The following is a 10,972-nucleotide window of genomic DNA, read 5'->3' on the forward strand; positions in this document are numbered from 1 at the left end:
TTTGTTACTGTATTTATTAATCTTTGTTAATGTGAGTTAATAAAAATACAGTCATTCATTGTTTGTTCATGTTAGTTCACAGTGCATTAAGTAAGGGTTAAGTAAGGTGTCCATTATCAGGTTTTAATGGACGACGGCGAGGCGTGAACCGTCCGATACAACCTTTGATTTTAAATGTATTAGTAAATGTTATAATTAACATTAACTAAGATTAATAATTGCTGAAGAAGTATTGTTCATTTTTAGTTCATGTTAAGCTAGTTAAGTAATGGACCTTATTGTAAAGTGTTATCAACCATCATGCTGCCAAGATTTGCTGCATTGCTATTTATTTATATTAAATAAAGGCCTCAAGGAACTTTGCTTACTTGAAAAATAGACAAAGCACTTAAAGTATTGCAAATGTGCATATTTAAGGAGTTCACAAACAGCTTAAAATATAATCCACAAAAACATATGCATGATATTTATTATACTTTTAGGGTAATTTATTAAAATGAATTAAAGCACAGGGTCGAAAGGGTAAGGGTAAAACATGAATAGATTTATTAATTAATGCATTCCTCATCTAAAACATTTTTGTAAATATACTATCTTACATCATGGAAATGTCTTTTGGCAGCTGTGAAGATCATCATCTTTTTTTTTTCTTTTTTTTGTCCATTTTGAGAGTTATTTACAAAGTTAGGTGAGAGAGAGGAAGTGCCGCAGCACCGATGTAGACGACTCACACCCGACAGCCAATCACGTCACGGACGAATGCCCACACTCACGCCACATGCAGACACGTATTAACAAGGTTTCGGAAGTGGGAACGATCGGGAACAAATGCCCATGCGTGTCCTCCTGCAATAAAGAGACATTCAGGCTTCTGGTTGTGGCATGCAAGTCGCTCGTACACGCCTGCGAATGGGCATTTGTTCAGATAGAGCTCGGAGATTTTGGATTGTGACGCTGTACAATAAAACCCGTCATCACAGATCAGAATCAAAGTGGTTTGTCCGTACATAGAAAACTAGAAAAGAAAGAAAATCCAAAAACAGTGTATTCACTAATTCATCAGTAAGTGTGTATCGACATAAAAGTAAAAGACACAATGTTCACAGTTTCCTTCTCCAGTGTTTGGAATGGCCAAGTTGTTAAAGAGTAGAGATGAAGATATCTAGTGTTCATAACTGCGTGAGGCTTTAAAGTCAACATGAAATCAAACACACCCTATTTAGTTTCTCACTTCACTTATAGCACACAATTCACACATGCACGTTATTCCAAAGATGGAAATCTTTCATAAAAATGTAACCTACAAAACTACACGATTTTCATAATCCAAACAATTCCCAACCTTTCTTCCTCATTGAATATCCTGTTTAAAGGGATACTTCACCGATTAGCATTAAGCTTTGTATCAGTAGAAACCTGGTAGTATTTTTGAATGACCGTGCTTCCCTCCCTCATGTCCCCCTGAGACGAGAGATTTCTGTATTGTGTGTCTGGGAAAAAAACCTCAGATGCCCACAAAAGCCTCTGATGAGCTAAATGACCATTTTTGCGTAAAAATGGTCATTTAGCTCATCAGAGGCTTTTGTGTCCAGAGGCGAGAGACTCCAGCCAGTAGGAGGAGCTCGTCCCGCATGTCTTCAACCCGCCCATAGGGGGAGCTCACGATAAAACACCGTCTTTTCAGTTTCGAGGCGACTAGTAGCCTAGCTGTATCATTTCTTCCGATACTGCCCTCTGTAACCGGTAGGCGTGGCTTGGGAGTGTCCTCGTAGGGCAGCGAAGCAAGTGCATTCTGGGAGTTGTTGTCTTTCATCCACATGAGCCAAAAATACATTTTCTGGCTTTTCTCAGTCTAGAAGGCACCAACTTCTAAAATAATTCCACATTTCTACTACATAAATGACCCAATTTAAATACACATTCATCTTTCCAGCGGTGAAATATCCCTTTAACTCATTACAGATTTTCGTTTCATGTTGACTTTAACGCCGGCAGGAATGCTAATACTGCGAATGGTTAGCTTTGTACAAGACCGTATAAATGAAGAGAACTTTCCCATTTCTTTGAAACGCTTCCTTTTACGACACCAAGAACCACTTCCTTACAGTATGTCAACAATTACACTGTACCACTAAAACTTCTCATATAAACAATATGAAATGGAATATTACATCTCTGGGCACGCGAGGCCGCGAAAAACAATCTACCACAAGGTTTCCCTCCGACTGGACGCTTCTAGCCAATGGTTCGTATACATGTGATGTGCATTAGAACTTCATAGACGGCTGTCACCGAACCTGTGAGAGGAGTACAATATATTTTCCAGGACGCTGATTAAAAATATTGTAGTTGTGTGTGGGTTTGGGTGGCTTCCGCTCAGAAGAGAGTGCAGCGCTTGCCACGTTTCTTGACGGGTGGAGGGCAGAGGACGGCGCGGATGGCCTCGTCAAACACAGTCTTTAGCCCTCGCTGAGTCAGGGCCGAGCACTCCAGGTACTTCACAGCACCTGCGCAGAAACACAAGACACAACGTACCTTGAATTTGCTAAAACGGGTGTGTTCTGGACACTTGCTCCACTCAGAAGAGTGCGGAGAGTTCTAGGGCTGCACAATTACTCCAAATAAATACTTATTATGAAATAACACTTAATGCTCATCAACAAAAGAGAAGATTTAAGGGCTCACTGTGGATGGTTTAACATCTGAAAATTAAGAAATTAAGTGTAGACAGCCATGACTATTAGTGTTGTAATATTATTAAATATTATATATTTTTTATTTTACTGTGCAGTATTACAATAGTAACATTTCTTATTTATATCTTTATTTCATGTCATTATTTTATAGCAATGTTGATATATATATATATAATCATAAAACTTTGGTCATATTTGCGTAGCTCTACAAACAAGCACAGCAAACCAGATTTTTTTTTTTTTTAACTGCGTTTTAAAACGCAATCGCATTTTTTTTTTTTTTTTTGTTGAAAAATTGCAATTACATTTTTTCCTCCCAAAATCGTGCAGCCCTTTCAAAACTTTCATTTAATGTTTTTGACTCTTCTGCTCACCAAGGCTGCATTTATTTGATCAAAAATACAATAAAAACAGTAATATTGTGAAATATTATTACAATCTAAAATAAATATTTTCTATTTGAATATATAGTAAAATGTAATTTATTCCTGTGATCAAAGCTGAATTTTCAGCATCATTACTCCAGTCTTTAGTGTCACATGATCCTTCAGAAATCATTCTACTATGATGATTTGATGCTCAAGAAACATTTATGATTATTATCAGTGTTGAAAACAGTCGTGCCGTGTAATATTTTTGTGGAAATCATGATACGTATTTTTCAGGATTCTCTAGTAAAAAGAAAGTTCAAAAGAACAGCATTTGAAATGGATTTACTGTTGCTTTTGATTAATTGAATGCATCCTTTCTTTCTTTCAAAAACACATTCTCAACAGCATGTGTAGTGAATAGGACACTAGGATAAACTCCTGACACACTGGTCTTGCATAAATCAGCCATTTACTGTTTCTGGCAGGCTCTGAGAAAACATTCACCCCGAGGAGACTAGCAGAATGCAGACCAACACGACAAAGAGCCCTTCTCTAGGAAAGGCCATTTTGTTTTCTGAACATCTTTCTCCGGCTGCCGCTCCTCCCCCACGTTCCCGGCTCATGCCGGACCGCCACCGGTAAGACAATTGGCATCTTTGTGCCGCCCACTCCACTCAGCAACTCCAGCATATGACAGCATAACCAGCGTCCCACTCACTTCCAGACCCCAGCTCAATAACTCATTATAGAAACACGCCTCTGGTAATGCAAGTACAGTTTTCCTGCTGTCATACATAAATCTCTCTACGCACCGATCTCTCGGGCCATGGCCAGGCCCTGTGGGTAGGTGATGGGCGACAGCTTTTTGTCCCGCAGCCTCTCTATGGTGTCCTTATCATCTCGCAGGTCCAGTTTGGTGCCCACCAGGATGATGGGTGTGTTGGGGCAGTGATGTCGCACCTCAGGGTACCACTGGAGCATAGGAAGATAGTCTTATATTACATTATAGTATCAGCTTTATCTAAAAATTCAGTCAACAGTCACAAAATAAGTCGCACCAACCTTTGCACGAACGTTCTCAAAGGATGCTGGGCTCACCAAAGAAAAGCATATTAAAAACACATCCTGTAGAGAAAACAGAGGAGAAATCATTCCACAAGCTGTTTTTGTTGACATAAGCAACTCTAATTTAATTATTGAAGCTCTTTCTGTTGTTCTGCAGGGATAAGAGGACATTTATGAGACTATTATAAGAATTTGATGGAACAAAAGAGGTGATGTCTTACATTCAGCCATCCAATGTTCAAAATGTAAGTTTCATGAAACATGGTCTCCCTTTCTAAGATATTTTGTAAAATTACTCCTGCCTGTAGAGTGATCTATATACAAAGATTAATCTATATTTACAGTAATTTATACAGTGAACACTAGCGGACTACACTACAGTTAGACCTTACTTTATTTATTACTTTGTTATATTGTATATCTATGCTTGTAATTAGTGTATTTAATCTTTTTTTTTTTTTACTGGCTGTTAATTTGCCTTAAATAATGTTTGAACTTTATAATTTAAGCTAGTCATTTTTGCTGTGGTATCGAAGTACTTCAAGTGGGATTAAAGTAATAAATGGAACACATGCAACTTTGGCAAATGTAAGTGTAAAAAAAATGTTTTCCACCTAACCCTAACCACCCGCTGCCGAAAGTTGCACTCACCTTTATGATAAGAACTTTTGAACCGTAAGGGCTAGAAACAAAATTGCACGTTATGACGTCATTTTCCGCCATTTTTAATTTTCCAAAAAAACTACTTTTTTGAACGGTCCTAGACCGTTGCTCTACATTTCACAAAAATCAAATCAGATCATCTTAAGACAATGGCGACAAAAATTTACGGAAAGTAAGTCGATTAGTCAAACCGTTCTTGAATAACGCACAAACGAATTCGATGTAGATCAAGCCAAAGTGGACACAAGGCTATATCTCTATGGCGTTATATGTGTGCCTCAATCCTGAGCGAGTAATTGTAAGTTTTGAGCACAGAGAACTATATTTTGCAAGCACATTTCATTATATTTTGAACAGAAATTAACAATCGCAAAAAAAAAAATTCGTTTGAGCAAAGGAAAAAACGATTCCGTGCTCAATAAATGTATTTGCTTGTTTGCTATTATCCATATTAACGTGCAATAATAACCCCTCTCACGTAGTTTACTCAGGTGCTCTCTCACAAACGTATTCTCTGCGCTCCTGTCAAGTTCCTCTCTCTCAACCTCTTAATTCTGTGCGCGCTCAACTCTTGACACACACGCTCGCTCAACTTGCAACAGCGTTACAAGTGTGCCACAAAAATCAACCAATCGGAAAATTAAAGGTCAATTGTGATTGGCTGTTGGTCTCCAATCAAATCGCTAGTAGAACCAAAGCCCGTCTTGTAGAACTATCCATAGATATCCATATATATCCATATATAATCCTTTATTAATTTGATATCTATGGAACTATCTACAGCATCCCGGAAGCTTACTGGAAAAAAAAAATCGAAAAAAATAACTGACTACAGCGAGACTAATGGGTTAAAACACATTTTGGTAAGTATTTTTTTATTTATTATTAACTTAAAAGTGCCTTGTTAGTTTTGTGTATTATAACGCTGTTGTGTTGTTTAACTTACAATATTATATCTCCTATTGTGACTAAAGTTAGTTTGACTTATCCTTTTCAAGCATTCTAACGCTAGCACAGCCGCAGACAATGTCACCAGAACAGCAACACCTAAATGTCACACCACTTTAGTCACAATAGGAGATATAATATTGTAAGTTAAACAACACAACAGCATTTTAAATTATAAGCTGAATCTCTGGAGGAGTGTCAAAATATTCCTCTGTCACATATAGCTGTCAATCACCTCACACAATGACCTCACTCTTAAAACTGACATTTTCCGAACAATTAAACAAAATTTGCCCTCCAACTACTAGGCTAATGTCTGTAATGTCTGTGATCTAAAGAAAACCACCATTATAATAATTATTTTAATTATTATTTTTGTGTATTATAATTTATAATACACAAAACTAACAAGGCACTTTTAAGTTAATAATAAAAATAAAAAAATACTTACCAAAATGTGTTTTAACCCATTAGTCTTGCTGTAGTCAGTTATTTTTTTCAAATTTTTTTTTTCAGTAAGCTTCCGGGATGCTGTAGATAGTTCCATAGATATCATATAATAAAGGATTATATATGGATATATATGGATATATATGGATATCTATGGATAGTTCTACAAGACGGGCTTTGGTTCTACTAGTGATTTGATTGGAGACCAACAGCCAATCACAATTGACCTTTAATTTTCCGATTGGTTGATTTTTGTGGCACACTTGTAACGCTGTTGCAAGTTGAGCGAGCGTGTGTGTCAAGAGTTGAGCGCGCACAGAATTAAGAGGTTGAGAGAGAGGAACTTGACAGGAGCGCAGAGAATACGTTTGTGAGAGAGCACCTGAGTAAACTACGTGAGAGGGGTTATTATTGCACGTTAATATGGATAATAGCAAACAAGCAAATACATTTATTGAGCACGGAATCGTTTTTTCTTTGCTCTAACGAATTTTTCCGTTTGCGATTGTTAATTTCTGTTCAAAATATAATGTAATGTGCTTGCAAAATATAGTTCTCTGTGCTCAAAACCTACAATTACTCGCTCAGGATTGAGGCACACATATAACGCCATATATCTCTGCAACACTTTAGCATATTCAGACCAAACTTGGTGTGTGTTATGACAACCATGACCTGAGGGTACCTGCACAGTATTCTGCACAGTAGTGGTCAGGAGATATTCCTTTTTTTCTTATAATTTATGAACGGTTTAGCCAAAAATCACAAGACTGTACTCTCTAGATTTGCTATAGCATACCGAGTCGAACAAGATCCAATTTTCCCATGTCGCCCAATGTTGTAAAATGCTGTATTTTGCAAACGCATTAGCATTGATATGAACCATGCCCTGAAGGTATTCAAAAAGTTTCAAGATAGTGCCCCCTTAATAGAATTAGTATTTATGTATTATAATATTATTATAATTAAATAAATAAAAATGCTAATAGCTTTTGATGAGTTTTGCCTATTGTCGTGAGACTAGTATTGGTATTTCTTGGATCATGCAGAGAACATTAATACCAATTATGCCATAAACGTCATGTCCGCCATTTTTCTTTGAAAACCTACTTATTCTACCTCCTCCTAGAACTTCATTTTCACCAAATTCAACTCTGACCAAGTCCAGCTCGGACTATGGCGGAAAAAAGTTATGGATTTCATGTTGATAGACAAACCGATTATCATTTACTGCATCAGCGAATTTGATGACATGCCTTTTAGGCTGTATCTCTGCAAAGCTTTGACATGTTGACACCAAACTTTATGCATGTCATTGTCACCCAACAATGACCACACCAGATCAATTTGGTGTCAGCACCACCTATTGGTCAAAAGTAATAAACAATTATGTCACATTACAAGTGATTGTATTTATGGGTTTTCAACCATTTTGCTTAAAATCGTCTTCAACTGTCTTTATTTACTCATTTTTGCAGTTGGTCTGAATTCTACTAAATAAAGTATTAAAAAAATAATATGACATCACGCACCGTCTGCGGGTACGAGAGGGGACGGAGGCGGTCATAGTCTTCCTGTCCGGCTGTATCCCATAAGCCAAGGTTCACTGGTTTGCCATCGACCATCACATTGGCAGAGTAGTTGTCAAACCTAAAACATGCACATAGACTTAATGCTCAATAAAACATTCAGAATGAGACAAATGCCATTGGAATTATTTGTTGCCACCGCAGCCATCAACCATTCCTGAATGCTCATTCATCTTAATGAACAACAAAATAATTACTCAGAAATGCATTCCAAAATGTCACTGAGTGGATCGGCTCACATTTTTGGAATATCTCGCTGTGAAGCATCAGGATGCAGTTCATTAGATCTTTAGAATGGTCAACTAATTGTCTTATTGAAATGCAAATCAATGCTGTCACACACTCTTCATGTCCACAGATCACCAGCGAGGACTAATAAAACATCCCATATGAGCGAGTGGTCAGCCACAACAAAGTTATTATTGTAGAAAATATATAAACAACTTATACAAAACATCTTCAACACTATGGAAATAATTGGTTAGCTAAAAAAAAAACAAAAAAAAAACTTTTAGGTTGCAACATTTGCACCACTGGAAGTTATTTGCCTTTATGAAGGTTTATAAATAAACCAATTGTCCATTTATGTTAAATACTTGTATGATTAATTGAAATATAATTCTCATTTTAACCCTAATATATCATATTATCAACATGATCAAAAATTCACTGAAAAAACTGCTGCACACAATCTAGTAGTCCTTCTGTTGCCTGATTGATAGTTAAGACTTTTTTTTAGCAAATAAAAGGCCTTTTAGAATACTTGTAAATCAGGTCTTTTTTTTTCTTTTCTTTTTTTCTTTGAAATCTTTACTGATTTTTATCAAGTAAACATAAGAATAACTTATTTTGTGTAATAAGTTATAACCAATATTTTGGGATCAACATTTAATGGGCTGAAGCAACTTAGGTTTTCTTGATAATCTGTAAAAAAAATATTTTTTTATCGTTTTAAATGCGGGTATCAAATATGATCATCATCAGGCTTTTGAGGAAGGTTTATTTGTTCATCTCTCAATCATCATTGTATCGCAATGCATTATGTTTTAAAACTACAGAGCCATGATCATAAAAGCATTTAATTGTCATTTTTCTAAGACATTATTGGCAGATAGAGTGACGACTGATATTTATATGCATTTTATGTAAGCATCTGCTTCATATACTCACTATATCATACTATATGAACTATATGATGTATCAAATATATACAGTATATATCATCTAAATGATTTTAACACCAAATTCCATCATATGCACACTATATACTCACACTGTCGGGATGTACTCGCCAGGGAAGGCATTTGTGGTGTAGCTGATGAGCAGACAGGTCTTACCCACCGCCCTGGGGAAAAGCACAAGACACAGCTAAACTAGGGATTTCTGAGGTGCATTAAAAGAAAACTCATAGATGGAGAGGAAGTAATTGTGAATAGGCCATAACATTATATCATATATAAGGTTGCATCATGCAAAAGTAGTTACTGCTGCTTGTGTGCTCTTTATGTGTGGGTGTTAGTATGTCAGATAGTGACAGACCCTGTCCCAGATTCACACTCGCCTGAGGGAAACCACACACACACTCCAGTGAAACACACCGACAGAGAAAGAATCGTTCTTCTGAGTCGGATGAAGGACTCGTTCACGAAGCGATTCGAGAGTCACCACTCGAATGATTCACTGAACCATTACTGAACCACCATATCTTTTCAGACACGTCCGATTCAATACGATTTTTTTTTGTTAAAAATAATATAAACATTTTAATGCAACTCAAAAAAAAAAAGTTTTTAATATTATGTTGATTTTTAAATAAAATAAAATAAATTATGAATTCTCATTTATATATGGAAACTATTTCCTCAAATGTAAATGGGCATTGAAAAAAAACGCCTTTTACTCAGTTAAAATAGGAATTAGCTAAGCAAAAAAGACTGTAAATGACTGCAAGGCCTTAAATCTATCATTTGAGATAGAGCGAGCAACGTGTGTGCCCGTAAAATAATAGCGAATCATATTCTTGAACCGATTCTTCAAACAAATCGATTCGTTGAACGAGTCGGGCTTCCCATAGCAGGGAAAGTCGCTCACATGGACGCGCGCCACACACTTCTCGTGCACACTCGTGAGGGAGTGGTAACCATAGCGGTTCTTGCTTCAGGCTTTTGCCATTCAACATGGGTCAGTAGCACAACACCCTGCTAAATACAATCACTATCTGACTACAGTGAACAAAAATAACATATTACCGTTCAAAGCCTGTTCATTTCATGACTAATAAACAACGCATGCTAAAAGCCGCACGTGCATCAGTGATTCAAAATAATACACGAAGACATAAAACAATTTTTTTTTTTTACGATGCGCCTATTATTAGAGTTATACAGATTAATATTTTAGTTTTTTACATGCATTCTGCATACAACATGAACATGCTTAAGATCAAATAGACGTTATTTCGTTAAGCAAACGATAAAATGCACAGGCCAGAACTAGGCATCAATGCATTGCAATAACACACACGGGTTTTCCAAGGATGCTCCTCTCTATCAGCTCCCAAAAACACTACTTACCCGTCGCCGACCACCACGCATTTAATAGCTTGCATTTGTGGAGAGGCAGGTTGCTTCACTTCACAGGCGTAAATGTGTTTTATTATGACACAGCTCCCACTTAACCCGAGAAATGATAGATATCTGCAAAAATACGGTCACTGCCCTCTGCAGCAGCGGTTTGACAGCGAACCTCACCGAGACTCTCCGGGAAAAGCCGAAGAGATTTAAAGGGACAGGAGCCCACACACAGTTGAGTCATTTCCTCCGTGCTGGATGGAATACTAGATACTAAATAATACGCAGTATGCACTATTTACTGCCTACTACTTTTTTACATTTAATGCATTTGGCATACACTTTTATCCAAAGCGACTTATGTCACATACATATCAGTTCATGCATTGCCTGTGAATCAAACCCATCGACGTTGTAATGTTAACGCTATGCTCTATTTTTTTTATAGCATTACAACGCTATAAAATAAGTGTGATAAGGTCATGTGACAAACAGCGGTGTGCAAGATGTTTGTCACATGACCTTATCACACTTATGCACGAGAGGCGTCCAGTTATTATTACACCCGAAATAATGCCATTATGCACTTTTTCATTTTCAGTTTGTTACGTTTAACACAT

At 36.9% G+C, this 10,972-nt stretch overlaps 1 protein-coding gene across 1 annotated transcript; it reads right to left on the bottom strand.

Moving 5' to 3' along the window:
• Positions 1-523: 523 nt before the first annotated feature.
• On the bottom strand, positions 524-10,540 carry rac3b (Rac family small GTPase 3b). The gene is made up of 6 exons (XM_084136047.1): positions 10,356-10,540; positions 9,056-9,127; positions 7,726-7,843; positions 4,130-4,192; positions 3,880-4,039; positions 524-2,507 (listed from the first exon to the last, which is right to left on the bottom strand). The coding sequence occupies exons 1-6, from the start codon at positions 10,388-10,390 to the stop codon at positions 2,377-2,379; spliced, it is 579 nt and encodes a 192-aa protein (XP_083992173.1). The 5' UTR covers positions 10,391-10,540; the 3' UTR covers positions 524-2,376.
• Between the last annotated feature and the right edge of the window lie 432 nt (positions 10,541-10,972).

Source organism: Abramis brama (genome assembly GCF_963993115.1).
Source record: "Abramis brama genome assembly, chromosome: 14".
NCBI classification, from domain to species: Eukaryota; Metazoa; Chordata; class Actinopteri; order Cypriniformes; family Leuciscidae; genus Abramis; species Abramis brama.